An 18,624-nucleotide genomic window follows, 5' to 3' on the forward strand; every position below is an offset into this window, starting at 1 on the left:
GTGTCCCCGATGATAACGGGTCAAGATGACAGGAGACGTAGGGGTCGAATCGGCTGGGGCCCCATGCACCAATCTGCCCGTTGCGGCAAGTCCAGTTGATATGACAGGAAACATGGGCGATGTGTCGGCATCCGTTGGAGGAGGAGGGAAGTAGATTTGCTCTGACAGAGTATGTTCCCCGGTTCCTGCGTGGGCACGTCTCAAGGTGGCGTCCGTTCTGGTGCTGGCATCGCGATGACGGTGAGAGGGCTGCATTGTGAGTATTGAGAGATGCCAAGATCCCGAGCGTCTGGTAGAGCCAAAGGTGGTGTGGCGGCATTCGGAACAAGCGTCGCTGGCACCCGACGCTGAAGCTGGCCCGAATGACGCACTGCAACACCCGTGTCCGTCTGGATTTCATACAGGCGTCTGCCACGGTGTCTTAAGATGCGGCCCGGGCTCCATTTTGGCCGCCTGCCATATCCCCGTACCCAGACGAGGTCGTTGGCGGTGAACTGGCCAAGTGAAGGCACCCGCGGCCGTGAGGTGGGAGGCCACAGAAGATGAAGTAGCGTGCGGGGCTGTCGGCCATGTAAGAGCTCAGCCGGGCTGTGGTCGCCCATGGGGGTGAAACGGTAAGACGCCAGAAACTGGAGAAGCGCATCATCAGCAGCAGAAGAAGTCAGAAGTTTCCGCATCTGAGCCTTAAATGTGCAGACCAGCCGTTCAGCCTCACCGTTGGATTGTGGATGGAACGGCGGGGCCGTGACATGCGTAACGCCGTGACGAGCACAAAAATCCGCAAATTCAGAAGAGGCAAATTGCGGACCATTATCAGTAGCAAGAGTAGAGGGGAGGCCTTCCAAAGAAAAAATGCGGGCAAGAGCACTGGTGGTTGCCGCGGTGGTAGGTGACGTGCAACGGACAATGAAAGGGAAGTTAGAGTAGGCGTCAATTACGAGGAGCCAATAAGTACCTAAAAAGGGTCCCGCAAAGTCAGCATGAATGTGCTCCGAGGGCTTCTCAGGCGAAGGCCACGGTGACAAAGATGACTTCGGGGCAGCGGCCTGTGACGCACAAGGGCCGCAGGCATGTGTGCTATTTCAGTCGATGCCAGGCCAGTACACATGACGGCGCGCCAGAGATTTTGTGCGAGACACACCCCAGTGCCCTTGGTGAAGGAGGCGCAAGACCGAAGCACGCAAAGACGCAGGTACCACAACACGCGGCGAAGCATTGTCAGTGGAGAGGAGGATAACACCATCCCTAGCCGTGAGGCGGTAGCGCGAAGTGTAGTAGTTCCGCAACAGATCAGAAGTCTTGGCGGATGGGCGATTTGGCCAACCCTTCTGAATACAGCAAAAAACCCGGGAGAGGGTAGGGTCAGAACCCGTAGCAGCCGCCAGCCTGTCCCCAGTGATGGGGAACCCATCCACAAGCCGCTGCTTGGCAACATCCAGGTGGAAACACAAAAGTTCGTAACTATCGGATGCCTGATCAGGACCCATTGGAAGGCGAGACAGAGCATCAGCATTCGCATGTTGAGCCGTTGGCCGGAAATGAATCTCATAATTGAAACGGAACAAGTAAAGAGCCCACCGCTGGAGGCGGTGTGCAGCCTTGTCGGGAAGTGACATTGATAGATGAAACAAGAAAACAAGTGGTTTGTGATCCGTAACAAGATGAAATTTCCAGCCATATAGAAAAACACCAAACGTATGGAGAGCATAAATGATCGCCAAAGCTTCTGTCTCAATTTGAGAATACTTTTGTTGGGCATCCGTGAGCGTTTTGGAGGCATAAGCAATGGGTTGTTCTGAACTGTCAGAAAAACGGTGCGCAAGGACTGCACCGACCCCGTATTGAGAGGCATCTGTGGCAAGAACAAAATGTTGGCCAGGTCGATAAGTAGCCAGGCACGGGGCCTGTTTTAGCATAGTCTTCAATTTCTGGAAAGCCTCTTCACATGAAGCAGACCATGTGAAAAGGCACGTTTTTACGCAACAGGCGATGCAACGGCTGAGCCACCGAAGCCTCAGACGGTAAAAACTTGTGATAATATGCTATTTTCCCCAAGAAGGCCTGCAGTTCCTTAACAGATGTAGGGTGAGGAAGGGCATTGATCACAGCGACAGTTTGTTGAAGTGGATGAATACCATCCCGAGAGAGTTGAAACCCCAAGTATGTGATAGATGCCTGAAAAAATTGTGATTTCTGAAGCTTACACTTAAGACCGGCAGTCTGTAAGACATGAAAAAGTGTGCGGAGATTTTGAAGATGTTCTTCAGTGGTGGAGCCAGTGACAACAATGTCGTCCATGTAATTGATACACCCAGAGACAGGGAGCAATAATTGTTCCTAGAATCGCTGAAAGAGAGCAGGGGCACTAGCAACCCCGAACGGCAAGCGTTGGTATTGATAGAGGCCAAAAGGCGTGTTAAGGACCAGAAACTGCCGGGAAGCAGCGTCGAGAGGAAGTTGATGATAAGCTTCTGACAGGTCAATTTTAGAAAAATACTGGCCTCCAGCAAGTTTAGTGAACAGTTCTTCATGACGGGGCATAGGGTAAGTGCCAATGAGGCATTGAGCATTTACAGTGGCTTTGAAATCGCCACAGAGACGAATATCACCATTTGGCTTAGCAACTACAACGACAGGAGAGGACCACTCACTGGAAGTGACAGGAAGCAAGACCCCTGAAGTAGTGAGACGATCGAACTCCCGTTTTACCCAATCACGAAGGGCCACAGGAATGGGCCGAGCCTGAAAAAACTTAGGCCGAGCAGTGGGTTTGAGCATGATATGAGTTTCAAAGTCGTTTGCACGGCCTAACCCAGGCGAAAACAGGGACGCAAATGCCGTCGACAAGGAATCCAGTGTAGCATAAGGAATAGCATCAGAGACAATATTGACAGAGTCATCTATGGAGAACCCAAAAATGCGAAAGGCATCGAAACCAAAAAGATTTTCTGCGTTGCTCCGGTCGACCACAAATACGGGAACAGTGCGGACGACGGATTTGTAAGATACCTCAGCATGAAACTGTCCCAAGAGAGAAATCTTCTGTTTATTGTACATCCGTAATTGCCGAGTGACAGGGGACAGGAGTGGAGAACCCAGCTGAAGATACGTCTGAGAATTAATTATAGTGGCAGCAGAACCGGTATCCACTTGCATGCGAACATCTCGACCAAGGATTTGGACAGTGAGGAAGAACTTCCCTGAAAGGGAAGAAGTGCAATTGACAGACAACACAGAATCAGAATCAGCGTCATGATCATGAACATCATGTATGCGGTCGGATTTGCAAACGGAAGACACATGACCTTTCTTTTTCAATTGTGACACACAGCCCAACGTTGGGGACAATCCTCGCGTGAATGTTTCGTAAAACACCGCGGACAAGAAGGAAGTTGCCGGGGGTTTTGCTACAGTTTCTTTGCAGGTTGTTTACAGCTAGGCCGAGGCTGCGCGTGGGAGCGCACTGCTGCAACATCGGCCGGCATGGACGCGCCGCACGCGTCGTCAACAGCGCACAGAGGTTGTATTTCCCTGACATCACCCCACCCCTCGATTTGCGCCCCAGTGGCGCGAGAAATTTCAAAAGACTGTGCAATGGAGAGAACTTCATCTAGAGTCGGATTCGTCAACTGAAGGGCACGTTGCCAAACTTCTTTGTCGGGCGCCGATCGGATAATAGCATCCCGTACCATGGAATCAGCGTAGGATTCTTTGTGAACGTCAGTAACAAATTGACACTTTCAACTGAGGCAGTGAAGTTCAGCAGCCCAAGCGCCATAGGATTGATTTGGTTGTTTTTGACAACGATAAAAGGCAACACGAGAGGCTACCACATGCGTTTGCTTTTGAAAATAGACAGACAGAAGTGAGCACATTTCAGCAAAGGACAAAGACACAGGATCCTTCAAAGGAGCCAATTGCGACAACAACCGATACATTTGAGGTGAAATCCAGGAAAGGAACAGAGACTTACATGGTTGTTCGTCCTCCGTGACATGAAATGCCAAGAAGTGCTGTCGAAGACGTTTTTCATAATCAGACCAGTCTTCCGCCGTCTCGTCGTACGGAGGAAAAGGAGGTACAGCCAATAACGAGAAACGCCCCGCATTTGACGCCGCAACGAAATCGCGAATTGCCGCTGTTAGAAGCATTTGCTGTTCAAGGAGATTTTGCAATAGTTGCTCGACATTAGCCATGGAACCCTGTGAGTCAACGGTGAAAAGGAAAAATCCCATCCTCGTCGCCAATTGTTAGAACTTCAAGTTTAACACATATATTTCTGAACGACACAACAACACATGTAAGTCACTGAGTACGTTGACAAGTAAGACGTGTTCACGTTAGCATTCGAATGAGCACTGAGCCCCAGTCTAGCGGCCGCTGCTCGGCTGGCCGCTTAGGTGGTGCAGCTGCTGCATGGCTGGCAGACAGCGCCGCATGTAGAGGACACGCGTAATTGCACGGTGGCACTTTGAATGATCGGCGAGTCACAACAACAATTTTAAATACTATAGTTTTTGAAGCACCCAGTACACTGTCTGTTCAATGATTATTTTATCTGCAGTTATCACAGTCAGCTATCAACATACTTCATGTAAAATAAAAACAAAAAAGAACACCAACAGTTTCCACTTGATGATTTTTGAGAATGAAATGTATTCTAGAATCATATCCCACCTGAGCAACAATAATAACCTCAGTATATCACAGTTTGGATTTCAGAAGAATTGCTGTATTGAGAATCCAGTTTACACATTCACTCACCAAATTTTACAGGCATTAAATAATAAAACAGCACTGGTTGGTATTTTTTGTCATCTGTTTAAGGGATCTGACTGAATGAATCAAAATATTCTCCAAAATATATGGAAGTTTTACCAAATAGATGGTATAACCACTCAATGGATAATGAAATATATAACCAAAAGAATCCACAAAGTTGTACTCCGTAATTCAACTAATGTAATCAGGAGAGATTCCTCAGACTGGGAAGCAATCGTGTTTTTGAGTTCCCCAAGGCTCAATCGCAGGTCTGCCATTGTTCCTCATATATGTGAACAATCTTCTGTTTAACATAAAAACAAGCAGAATTAGTTCTTTTGGTGGATAATAGCAGTATTATAATGAATCCAAGCATACATACAGCAACAGAACAAATGGTACACATTGTTCTTAAAAGCCTCATTGACTGGTTTTCTGTGAATGGTCTCACCCTCAATTTCAAAAAGACACAACACAGTGCTACACATTCAGGGGTACTACAACAAAGATAAGGGTAACACATGGTGAGGAAATAATAGATAGAGTGGGAACTTCAAAAATGTTAGGGATCTGTACTGATAAGAATTTAAACTGGAAAAAGCACATTTTGGAACTCCAAAAACAACTCAGTTCTGCCACATTTGCAATTAGAATCACTGCAAATCTTGGACAGAGACAAATCAATACGTGGACATATTTTGATTGTAATACCACCAACTGTGAGTGTGGTGAACCACAGACCATGGAGCACCTACTGGATTGTCAACTATGCCCTGCATATTGCAGAGAAGATGATCTGCTTGTGGCACCAGGCACAGCTGAAGTTGTAAGGTTTTCTTCAAGAGTAGTGTAGCTTGGTAGTTGTTTGCCTCAATTGCTTGTAGTGATAATTAGCATGTACTGTATTTGTTTTCTGATTCGAATAAATAATAAATGAATAATATGCAATAATGCTCTGTGGTACCTCATCTTTAAGAACGAAAGTCTTCATCTCTAAAAAACATGCTGTAGGAATAATATGTGGTGCTCACTAATGATCAATTTGTAGAAATCTATTTAATGAATTAGGTATTTCGACTACTGTTTCTGGATGTATTCTCTTGTGAAGTTTGTTGTAAATAATCACTGCAGTTTATAAGGAACAATATGTACAAAATTGGGAAGCAAAAATGGCATTCATTACTCTACATTAGGGTTGTCTTTAGCACGAAAAGGGGTTGCAATAATGCAACCAAAATTTTTGATCACTTAGCCAATGATATAAAATGTCTCACAGACAGCAGAGTAAAATTTGAAAACAAACTAAAGACGTTCCTTGCTGACAATTACTACTACTACTACTACTACTACTACTACTACTATGCTGTAATAGAATTTAGTACTGTAATGTGTAAAAGGTGGAGGGTAGGAATTACTAACTATAAAAAATTAGTATGTAACCATATTTACAAATTAATTTCTGATGTCAAAGTAAAATGACTCATTCCATATCATATCATTATGATTTGTCATGCAAATGATCCATGGAACATGGAACTAAGGAGAGTAAGTTGCCGAAAACTGTTGGCTAAAAATGAAAAATTTTCATAATATGTCAACAAAGTGTTTCTTTCTCTAATTGTTTTCATGTTCTGTCAAGCAAAAAGAGGAAATTCAATTAATGTTACTACCATCTTTTCATCTTTCCTATTAAGTACATTGGATCAAGACCTACAGTTTCTTTCTTTTATTGTTTTCATGTTCTGTCAAGCAAAAAGAAGAAATTCAATTAATGTTACTGCCATCTTGTAATCTTACCTTCCATATATGTTGGATCAAGACCATCTCCTCCATAAAGAAACTGCACAATGTCACCAACTGAATTGCGCACTGTCATATCATAATGCAGACACAGATCTTCCAAGGACTGAAATAAAATCAACTCTTACAGTAATCAATATCAATTAAAATTAAAATTATGTCTGTTATTATAGGTTATCTGTCTTGAGCTGACAAACATATTAATATTATGTATTCTGATATCATATAGTAATAGTTTCTCCGCAGAATATTAAGAACAAACTAGACATGTATTTGATGACAAACATCTGTTTCAACATTTAACAGAATTTATAAGCAAAAGGTATTTTTATATAACATAACAAGTTTCATATAAGACAAATGGGAATATTATTGATCAGTATCAGTCAGAGTTTACTAAATGTAAAGGTTAATCAAAGGTTAATGAGCTTATCACAAAGGAAGTAATAACAGCAGTCATAGAAAGAAAACGAAAAATAGTTCTTTTTCTACAGTGTAGTGCATTAATAAAAAACTTAAAGAAGAAAATGCTCTCATCATAAAATCACAATGGTAATTCTTCTGTTATCTTAAGTAAAAAAATGACTATGTGAATAAAACAGAATTCTTTTCTGATAACATTCATACCATCACCAAGGACCCCACTACCAACTTCACTAAAGAGCTTAATGAGGCTTTTGATTCCAGCAACTCCTTCTTCTCTCCGAAAGACCCTGTTAGATTACTAAGCTTGAATCCTGAGACACCAATTTTACATTCACAAGTTAAGATTCATTAAATTAATTGCCCTATTTGTCCAATCATTAATGGAATTGGAGGTCCTGGACGTTTCCTGTCCAAGAAATTACTAGTTGTTCTCAAGAAATACTATACATAGACGACATCATTCTCCATAAAAAATTAGAGAGAGATTATCAGATCTCTAAAAAATGTAATGTTTCCTCCTGGCCATACACTTGCATCTTCTGAAATTACAAGCCTCTACACTAACATTCCTAAAGAGGAGAAGCTCTGTATTATTGAAGACAATTTCAACAAGTACAAGAAACTGCATTCCAATTAGATTAGATTAGATTTACTTTCATTCCAATTGATCCGTAGTGAGGAGGTCCTCCAGGATGTGGAACATGTCAGAAAAACAACAATACATGACAAATATTTAAACTAAAACAAATAAGCTAATGTACCATTCCACAGGTCCCAAGTGGAATGATCGTCATTTTTTAATGAACACTAAGAGTCATTTTACAAATACTATTGCACTGAATTTAAAATAAAAAAGTTTTTTATTTATTTATAAGGTAAGAAACATGTAATACAACTACTGTAATACTTATTTACAATGAACACATTACTGCACTGAAATGGTGCAGAAGTTATGTTGTACTTATATACAAATCAGTTGGTTTTCCTCAGAAATTCATCAATGGAGTAGAAGGAGTTGGCCACCAATAAATCCTTTAGGCTTCTCTTAAACTGAATTTCATTGGTTGTTAAGCTTTTTATGGCTGCTGGCAAGTTATTGAAAATGTGTGTTCCTGAATAATGCACACCTTTTTGTACAAGACTAAGTGACTTTAAATCCTTGTGAAGATTATTCTTATTTCTAGTATTGATTCCATGAATTGAGCTGTTGGTTTGAAAAAGTGATATATTTTTAATGACAAATTTCATTAAGGAATAAATATATTGGGAAGCTGTAGTTAGTATCCCTAGTTCCCTAAACAGGCTTCTGCAGGATGTTCTTGAGTTCACACCACATATAATTCTTACTGCACGTTTTTGTGCCCGGAAAACTTTAGCTTGGCTTGATGAATTACCCCAGAAAATAATCCCATATGACATTATGGAATGAAAGTAAGCATAGTATGCCAGCTTTTTCATTTTTATATCCCCTATGTCTGACAAAATTCGCATTGCAAACAGAGATTTGTTAAGACGCTTCAGCAGTTCTGTGGTGTGCTCCTCCCAGTTGAATTTATTATCAAGCTGTAATCCCAAGAATTTAACACCGTCCACTTCTTCTATCTTCTTGTCATCATATGTTAGACATATACTCTTGGGACACCCCTTACAAGTTCTGAACTGCAAGTAGTGTGTTTTTTCAAAGTTTAGTGACAAAGAATTGGCTAGGAACCAGTGATTAATGTCCACAAATATTTTATTGGCTGATCTTTCTAAGACTACACTTGATTTGCTATTTATTGCAATGTTTGTATCATCAGCAAACAAAACAAACTTGGCATCTGGTAATGTTACTGATGAAAGGTCATTGATATACACAAGAAAAAGTAAGGGCCCCAAAATGGAACCTTGTGGGACCCCACATGTAATTAGTTCCCAGTTGGATGATGCCTGATAGCTTGATACATGTCTCTTTCCTAATAACACCCTTTGTTTCCTGCCAGAGATATAAGATTTGAACCATTTTGCAGCATTTTCTGTTACACTATAATATTCTAGTTTACTTAAAAGGATATTGTGATTTACACAGTCAAATGCCTTTGACAGATCACAAAATATACCAGTTGCCTGCAATTTTTTGTCTAATGAATTAAGTACATTTTCACTGTAAGTGTAGATAGCCTTCTCAATATCAGAACCTTTTAGAAATCCAAACTGTGACTTTGACAGTATGTTATTTGAGATAAGATGGTTATAAAGACAACTGTACATTACTTTTTCGAAAATTTTTGAGAATGCTGGCAACAGTGAAATTGGACGGAAATTTGATGCTATTTCTTTATCTCCCTTCTTAAACAGTGGCTTAACTTCAGCATATTTCAGCCATTCGGGAAATATTCCACTGATAAACGACTGGTTACACAGATAGCTTAATATGTTACTTAGCTCAGAATCACATTCTTTAATTAACTTTGTTGATATTTCATCATACCCACTAGATGTTTTTGATTTTAAAGATTTTATGATGGACATTATTTCTGTTGGGGTAGTGAGGGTCAAATTCATATTATGGAAGTTACTTGAAATGTCTGGACTAAGGTAATCCATAGCAGCATCTACCGAACCTGACAACCCCATCTTTTCAGTAACAGTTATAAAATGTTTGTTAAAAAGTTCTGCAACACTATACACATCTGTCACCAATGCATCATTTACTCTTAATGCTATTTGTTCCTCTTCATGTCTGGTTCTACCGGTCTCCTCCTTCACTATATCCCATATTGTCTTTATTTTGTTATCTGATATGACTATCTTTTCCTTGTAATATATTTGCTTTGACATCCGTATTACAGTCTTTAATATTTTGCAGTATTTCTTATAATGTGCTATAGCATCAACATTGGAAATGTTTCGGATTGACAGATACAGTTTTCTTTTTGTTTTACAAGATACCCCTATTCCTCGAGTAATCCATGGCTTCTTTGTAGACTTTGCTCTAACCTTGGTAAGTTTTGGGGGAAAGCAGTGTTCAAATAAGGTAAGCACTTTATTAGCAAAAATGTTATATTTTTCATTCATGCCATGAGCACTGTAAACATCAGTCCAGTGAATGTCTCTGAGGAGTGTCCTAAAATAATCAATTTTTGGCTTACTGATTACCCTCTTGAGCTCAGATTTAACAGATTTTATATCCTGTTCAGTATTAACATTTAACAGAAGGAACTGCATGTCATGGTCTGAGAGGCCATTGACTATTGGTTTTGTAATATAATTTTGTTCATTTGACTTTTCTATAAAGATATTATCAATGGCTGTTTGTGAGCAAGTGGTTATCCTAGTGGGGAACTTTACTGTGGGAATTAAGTTGAATGATAGTGTTACTAACTCAAATACGTTCTTATTGGGAGAGTCTTTAAGGAAATCTACATTGAAATCACCAGCAACCACTATTTCTTTGTTTTTGGTTGTTAAATGGGCCAGTACAGTTTCAAGGTGGTTTACAAACAGATTAAAGTTACCTGCAGGTGCTCGATATACACTTAATATTATGAAAGATTTTTTGTGAAAATCTAATTCTGTTGCACATGCTTCCATATGCTGTTCTAGGCAAAATTTATGAATGTCTATGTTCTTAAATTTATGACAGTTCCTGATGAATGTGGCAACTCCTCCTTTCTCCATTTCTGATCTACAATAGTGAGATGCTAACCTAAACCCTGTAACACTTAAAAGTTCTATACCAGTGGTCACATGATGTTCAGAGAGGCAGATTATGTCAGCTGGGTTTGAAGACTCTAATTCATCTATGCAGATAGTTAATTCATTAATTTTATTTCTCAGTCCTCGAATATTTTGATGCAATAAAGATAGCTGACATTTCACATTGACTGACTTAAAATTGGATGGAGTTAAAATATCTGCTCACAGTTGAAAATTCTTAACCAATGGCTGTTTATGTTGATGTAATAAGCTGGAATTATGTTTTTTGATTTCTTTCTCAAACTGAAGGTTTGTCTCAGTTCTAACCTCTCTTAAAATTTGTTTTCTTTCTGTCCTCCCTACCCTAAAAAAGGGTCTTTTCTGAATCCTATAACCACTGGTATTTTACCACTCATGACAGTGCCTCTCCCCTTTAACTTTCCTGCTATTTCCCCAGCCAATTTACCCTTCCCCTTCCTGTTGAGGTGAAGGCCATGCCTAGCATAATCCCACCTACTGAGAGAATCAACATGCACCACACCAATGTGTGACCCCGCACCTGACATGAGCAGCCGTTCCAGCTCCAAATTAACTCTCTTGACAGAAGAGTTCAAATGAGGTCGGTCATGGCGCCCAAGAACAGATACAAACTCAACACTGGTATGCCTCGATGCTGATGCAATCTTCGCCAGGTCACACTCTATGCTGTACCCAGGATCTCTGTCAATACTGTTACCTGCCCCACCCACTATAACCACGGTGTCTTCCTTAGTGAAATCTTTGCAAAGTGATCCTAAATCCTCTGTCACCTGCTCCAGACCAGCACTAGGTTTAAAAAAATTGGTGACCTGGTATTCTGATCCTAGTTCATCCTGCAAGAGTTGGCCAACACCTCTTCCATGGGAACTACCTAACAACAACACTTTCTTTCTCTTTACTGATTTCCCTACATTCTTACTTTTCAATTTGCTGCTGAAAGTTTGTTGTGCCCTGTCTACACCTGTAACTGCTTGAGGCTCACCAGCTTCTAACTGAAGCAACAGGTCAAATCTATTTTCCACATTCACCATAAAGCTGTCAGACAAAGTTCTAGGCCTGTTCCTCCTGTTGCCTGTTGCCACTTCCCACCTCTCTTTACCCTTCTCCCTCCTTAACCTGTCAAGATCTCCCCTGGCCTTGTCTAACTCAGCCTGAAGGGCAGCAATTTTCCCCTCCTGTTCCAGTATCTTCCTATCTCTACTACAAATCCTACAAAACCACTGATGAGTCTCATTTACTTCCCCTATTCCCACGCCACTACAGTCACCCACATGGAAAAAACTACAGCACCCATCACACCAAAGCCCCGACCTAACAATTCTACGGCAAGTCAAGCACTTTTCACTCATGATAAACGCAATAATTTATTAAGAATAAGTCAGTTAAATTACAGATAAACACGAAAATATGGTTACACAAATTTGGCCTATACGCAACTGTGTGTAAACAAAAACAAAAGTGCAAAGTTTCTGAAACAACAAGTTAAACTTTACGCTACTTTCCGGAAATGCTAGTTAAATAATGAAGAGGTACACTAAGTTAAATTGCTGGAGAGAGCAAGGAACAACTAAACGAAATTCTATAGATTTGCTGCAGCAGAACGTAAACAGAAAATACGACTGTACGGTCTTTTCGCGTTTTCTGCTATATTACGTAATGAGAAATGAAACCTTTAATGGTACACTTAAACGGCACACTAATACACTTATTTACCACGTAATCAGTACTAATCTATGTGTTTTATAATCTAAAATAACTTATCTTTACGAGAACACCAAACCTCGCGCTAGTCGCTTGGCTGCAGGGCTGCCAACCCAATGAAATTAAAGAATTAATAAGATTTTTGGAGAATCTTTCTATAGTACAACTACTTCAGTTTCAGTTGTCAGTTATGTCAACACGAAAAAGGCCTTGCTGTGGGGAACTGCCTAGCTGGATTTCTAGCTGACATCTTCATTAATTATGTTGAAATACATTTTTTTAATTCCCACTCCACTCTACTCAATATCTTTTCTTTCTACAGAAGATACCACCACTGCATTCAAAGGAGATGTGAAGAACGTCAAATCACTTAGTGAGTCACCAAACTGCTTCCATCCTAAAACTAAATTTACATATGAAATACAAAAAACCAACATAATGAACTGAGTTTCCTGGATCTGAAACTATGTTTAGTACATGTTAAAGTTAACTTTGATATTTACAAGAAAGGCACCACAACATATAACATCATGATGGCTTTTCTTGTCATTTTCATGGCACGAGTGGAGTGATGGAAGTAGAGGGAGTGAAAGCAATTTTTTCCAGATCACAGGAGTGGTATAATGTACGATACACTAACTATCTAGGAGATGGTGATTCTAAGGGATATAAAGCTGTAGAGGAACTTAAACCTTATGGCAATGAAATTCACATTAAAAAACTTAAGTGCATTGGACATGTGCAGAAGCGAATGGGGGATCACTTGTGCAAACTAAAGCAGACATTAGGATCCCAGAAGCTTTTGTGCAAACTAAAGCAGACATTAGGATCCCAGAAGCTTAGTGATGGTAAGACCCTTGGAGGAAGAGGAAGATTGACAGATGAAGCAACTGATAGATTGCACAGGTATTATGGGTGTGCAATTTAGCAAAATACAAGAATCATTGAGCATATGAGGAGAGCAGTATGGCCATTATTTTTTCATACTGCATCAAGCACAAGAAACTGCATTCCAATGAAATTAAAGAATTTATAAGATTTTTGGAGAATCACCTCACAGGTGATGACTCATGGTGTAAGTACCAATCAGGAAAGAAATATGCCCATAAAAACAGTTTGCCAAATGCTGTAATTTATGTAATTAAGCCCATATTCAGAGATTTATCACAGCCAAGTTTATTGGAAAAGTGTTTACACGGGAAAACACAAAATCCAAATGAAAGTGTAAGTAACTTAATTTGGATTTGGATTCCCAAAAGAGTAATTGTGCAGATAAAAACATTGCATTTTGGAGTGTACAATGCAGTGGCAACATACAATGAAGGAAACATTATCGAATGTGATGTGCCGAAATGTGTAGGTTTCCAACCAGTACACAACACGATTTCCACAATGCGCCTAATTGATGAAGAAAGACTAAGAGGTGCAGGAAGAAGAGACAAAAGCCTACTACATGCAGCAAAAGGGAAGAAAAGACCAGTGAAAGGAAACTAACACTGGAAAAAGAAAAGGATGCTGATAATCCATCATATGGGGCAGGATTGTATTAAAAAAACTTTGAAAGCCATTTCCCGTAACATTAAAATTTTGATCTTTGAGGAACATTTTCTCAAAAACTGCTAACAGTATGTCAATGAAATTTATACACAATATTGTTTACGTCTTTTCCTTCATTTTTATAACAAATTGTAAAAAAATATTGTATAATTCAAGAGTCATAGAAGAAAAACTGCAAAATTTTAGAGAAAAAAATAAGCATCTGTTTAAAAAAATTGTAAAACAAAAACCAGTAAATATTTCTTAACATGGCATTATAACTTTGTAGAGAAATATTCACTGAACATGTAGTCCAAATTTCAGAGCAATATGTTTAATGGTTTTAGAAAAAATGTTCCTTCTATTTGCTAAAATTAACATGGAGGAGATAAGATTGTTCCGGATCCCCTTAAGCACAAATTGGCTCTTATTTCCACTACACTTGACTGTATCACTGAGGCGCTGCTACACCCTTCTGCTATTGCTATAGAACTTTAAGTATATAACTGACAAAAATGAATATCAAGCAAACCATGTATAAAAACTTTATAATAATAAAACCAATAAGAATTCTCTGCACTCAACAAAAATGGCCTTACTGTTAAGAAATACACTAAAATCCCACTTTTAGGTGACACTGCATATCATATAGCTAATTTATTTAAAAATGTGATTTCACTGTGTCCTCTACCACCAATAATGGTGCCAAGTTGCTCTTAATACATAATGAAAAGCCTCCAACTGACAAATTTCTCAAATCTGGAGTACATAAAATATAATTAATATATGTCTGAGCTTTTACATAGGGCAAAGAGGGAGGACATTTAAGGCCCACTTGCTCAACAAAAACAGCAAAAATTTATGTAAGTTAACTTTTGCAGAACACCTCAAAACAGAGAAACAGCCTCTTTCTTCTGTGTCCTTGCTTAACATGGAAATTTTGCATATAGCTGACAAGGACTACAAAGTGAACCTTTTAAAAGAATTTGAAATATATAAACACTCCTACCTGAATTCAAAAGATCTGTTGAATGATCAACTCGCATTAAAAAACAGGCACGATTTTGATTGCATATCATCTCCTATAAAATTTGAAAATCAGACCATTCCTTTGATACATATTACAACTACGTGCCATGGTTTTCTTTTTTTTTTCTCGCGTGTATTGTATATAACTTTCTTATATACCTCATTTATAATTTTATACATGCTTTTGTGTATATTCCTTTGTTGGATGCGAGGTCCGCCAGTTATACAAAACACTGTTTTTTCTCAATACCCAAACATGTGTCAGCACCACTGTGCCATCATCAGTGGATTTTCGTTTTTATTTATTCTGCAATGTGAATATTTTTGTTAAATGACTATAAAATTATATGCATCTTTAGTTCTTGTGTTCTTATCTGTTTCTGTGTTGTGTTCTCCATCCTGTATCCTATTTGGAGTCCCTGTTTCTTTAATATGTCGCCTATTCTGTGAATAATCTTGTTATTGTAGGTGAGTATGTGCCACTTCATTTTGTGTGTGTGTGTGCTGTTTCTCTGTTGTGTCTTGTGTGTGGTCATTGTTTGTGTTTTGTGTTGTTCTGTGCTGGGTGAGGATTTGTGTGTGTGTGTGTGTGTGTGTGTGTGTGTGTGTGTGTGTGTGTGTGTGTGTGTGGTATGTTCATTTTTGTACTGTTTGTATATCTTTTGATTTAACTTGTCTACCATATGGGTAGTATAACCATTTTTTACTGCTAGTTGTTTTACTGTGTTTAGTTCTTGTGTGTAGTTCTGTTTGTTCATGGGTGTTCTGTTTACTCTGAGGAACATGAATCTGAAGTTTGCGTGCTTATGTGTCAATGGGTGGTCTGATAGGTTGTGAATGGTGGTGCTTGTGGTTGTCAGTTTCCTGAATATTGTGAAGTTGTGTGTGTTGTTTATTTTATGTATGGTGAGATCTAGAAATTGTAGTGTGTTGTTAGTTTCTATTTCTAATGTGAAGTTAATTTTTGGGTGTAAGTTGTTTATTTCATTGTGTAGCTGTTCTATGTGTGTATACGGATCATCAATCAGGCATATTATGTCATTGACATAACAGTACCAGTTAAGAAGTGCACAACACACACACACACACACACACACACACACACACAGATAAAATGCAAACGAAATTCAAATTAGGTGCCATACTCTCTGGTGAATAAATGAACACTGACTGGGCTAGGACACACAACAAATCACAATCACACTGTGTTTTGGTGAAGTGAAAGTGTTTTACTACATTATTTGTGGAAAACACTTGTTATAGTTACATGTGCTTCACAACATCTCAGCATGATGCGGAGAATGGAAGTGTTGGCCACACGAAAACATAAGTAAAAATGAATGTAGGTGCGAAAACATCACAACAAACTAAATTACATCCTAGAAGATGGGTTAACTCCCAGCAAAAACCTCTCTCATCAACATCGTTTGGTTGCAAATGACATGCTACCTGTAGTAACTGACACACAAGTGATCCAGAAAATTCATGCACACCAAAATAAAGAAACGATCTGTTGCTTGAACTAAAGATGCACATAATTTATTAGTTATTTAACAAAAATATTCACATTGCAGAATTAATTAAAAACGAAAACCCACTGGTGATGGCACAGTGGTGCCGAAAAATGTTCGGATACTGAGAAAAAATAGTGTTTTACATAACTAGCGGACCTCACACCCAACAATTTTAACTGCAAACACGGCCTACACAAGGAGCCACAAACCAAAATGATGAATGTGTGTTCCTTGTTGCTAGCACACCAGATACATACATGGGATTCAGTTACTGTAAATGGTCGATCTGTGTTCACAGTAATCACACACACACTGATAAGCCAAAACATTATGACCACTGCCCACCATGCAGCATTGGTCACTGCCTGGTTGCTTTGCAAGCATTGACTGATTGATTGAGAGGGGTTATGGGACCAAAAGGTGAGGTCATCAGTCCCGCAATTCCGAAGTGAGTCACAGAAGAAAGAGGACTGCTAAAAGTGGATGGACCCAGTCAGGGAAGTCAAATTATAAAATAATGATTATTAAAACACACACAGTAAAGGCATAAAAGGTGAGACCAAATCTTTTCTTTATAAAAAAAAGGGGGGGGGCAGGGGGGCGGCAGCAGGGGGGGGGGGGGGGGGGGGACGCTCATAGTGATACAGACCGAGAAGACTGTGAAAGAAGTCCCAACCACAACCAGCCTGGCTCTGCTCGAAGACTAAAATAGAACCTTATATCTGGAAATAAAAACCACTTTCACAAAGGAAACTGAGGACCAGTTCAACCATCCGTGGATTGTCTGCTAATATTAAATGTAAGGAATCAGGAAGGCTATACTTAACATGAAGGGCCGAAAGAAGGGACATTCCACCAATATGTGAGATATCGTCAATCTGGCTCCACAACCATATTGCGGTGGTGGGCGTTACATAGGAGGAAACAATGGGTTAGCCGGGTATGACCAATGTGTAAATGGCATAAAACAAATGCTTCAGAGCACACTGTTCATTGTACATTGCTGAACGTGGAGCTCCACAGCAGACCCCCCCCCCCCCCCTCCCGTGTTCACATGTTGACCCAACAACATTACATCAGTGACTATTGAGATTCGAACATCAGTCAATGGAAACATGTTGGTTCTTCGGGTGAACCACAGGTTTGCTACACTAGGTCACTGCTCAACTTCACAAATACCGTTATCAAGGTGAATGGCAGCTCAAAATGTGCAGTGCGCCATTGACACAGGTTGGCGAGAACAGGAGAACAGTATTATGCTATAGAGAGATTCTCCTGCGCTTGCAGGGAAGGGACCTGTGGCAGTAATGGAAAGTGTGCTGACAGCTGCAAACCACCTACATCCCTTCGTGATTGAGATCTTCCCAAACGGTGATACCATTTTTCAGAAATGGATTTGTCCATGTCTCAGAGACTAAAACATGCTACAGTGGTTTTATGAGCATTACAGTGAACTCATGTTGACGTCTCAGTGATCAAATACACCTGGCATAAATCAAATGGAACCCATCTGGATTGCTACTGGATGCCGTCACTGCATACACAAATCAGAGGCCGATTATTTACATGAATTATGTGACCTGTGTGTAGACATCTAACGGCACATACCTCCGCAGAACTACCAACAAACTGTCGGATCCCTGATATGAAAATCAGTTATGTATTTCATTCCAAACACAGACAAACAAGCTATTAAACAGGTGGTCATAATGTTTTGACTCATCAGTGTACAATATGCACAATTCTGGACATATCATGACATCATGCATCTATGAAGAAGACACAGACATCTGCTGAACCAATACTAAGTAAGTTTCTGTAATATACTTCTTATACTTCACATACATTTAGAGCCAAGGTCTAAAGATTTATGATATCCCTAATTTTGTAGTCTTCTTAAGAAAACTAATTAATTTGTAGAAACTGGTAAAGCATAATAAAAAATATATTTGCAACTTATGACTGAATTTCATTCTGAAAAAAAATTAAAAAATACTTGACGAAACTGATCTCTCCATTCCTATTTCCAAATATTACTTATGAAGGGCACTGCAACTAAATTCAACCTTAATGGTTCCATAAAGATGAAGGATCATATACAAAGGGCAAGGTGTAAGATTTCTAATAGAAATGGTGTAGA

General features: G+C 39.6%; 1 protein-coding gene across 1 annotated transcript in view; it reads right to left on the reverse strand.

Moving 5' to 3' along the window:
• LOC124801714 (DNA-directed RNA polymerase III subunit RPC1) overlaps nt 1-18,624 on the reverse strand; it is a 242,528-nt gene that overhangs the window by 76,919 nt on the left and 146,985 nt on the right. The window contains exon 17 of the mRNA XM_047263093.1: nt 6,559-6,667. Within this exon, the coding sequence (XP_047119049.1) occupies nt 6,559-6,667 (109 nt within the window). The remainder of the gene's footprint in view (nt 1-6,558; nt 6,668-18,624) is intronic.

The sequence above is a fragment of the Schistocerca piceifrons genome, chromosome 1, assembly GCF_021461385.2.
Source record: "Schistocerca piceifrons isolate TAMUIC-IGC-003096 chromosome 1, iqSchPice1.1, whole genome shotgun sequence".
Lineage (NCBI taxonomy): Eukaryota > Metazoa > Arthropoda > Insecta > Orthoptera > Acrididae > Schistocerca > Schistocerca piceifrons.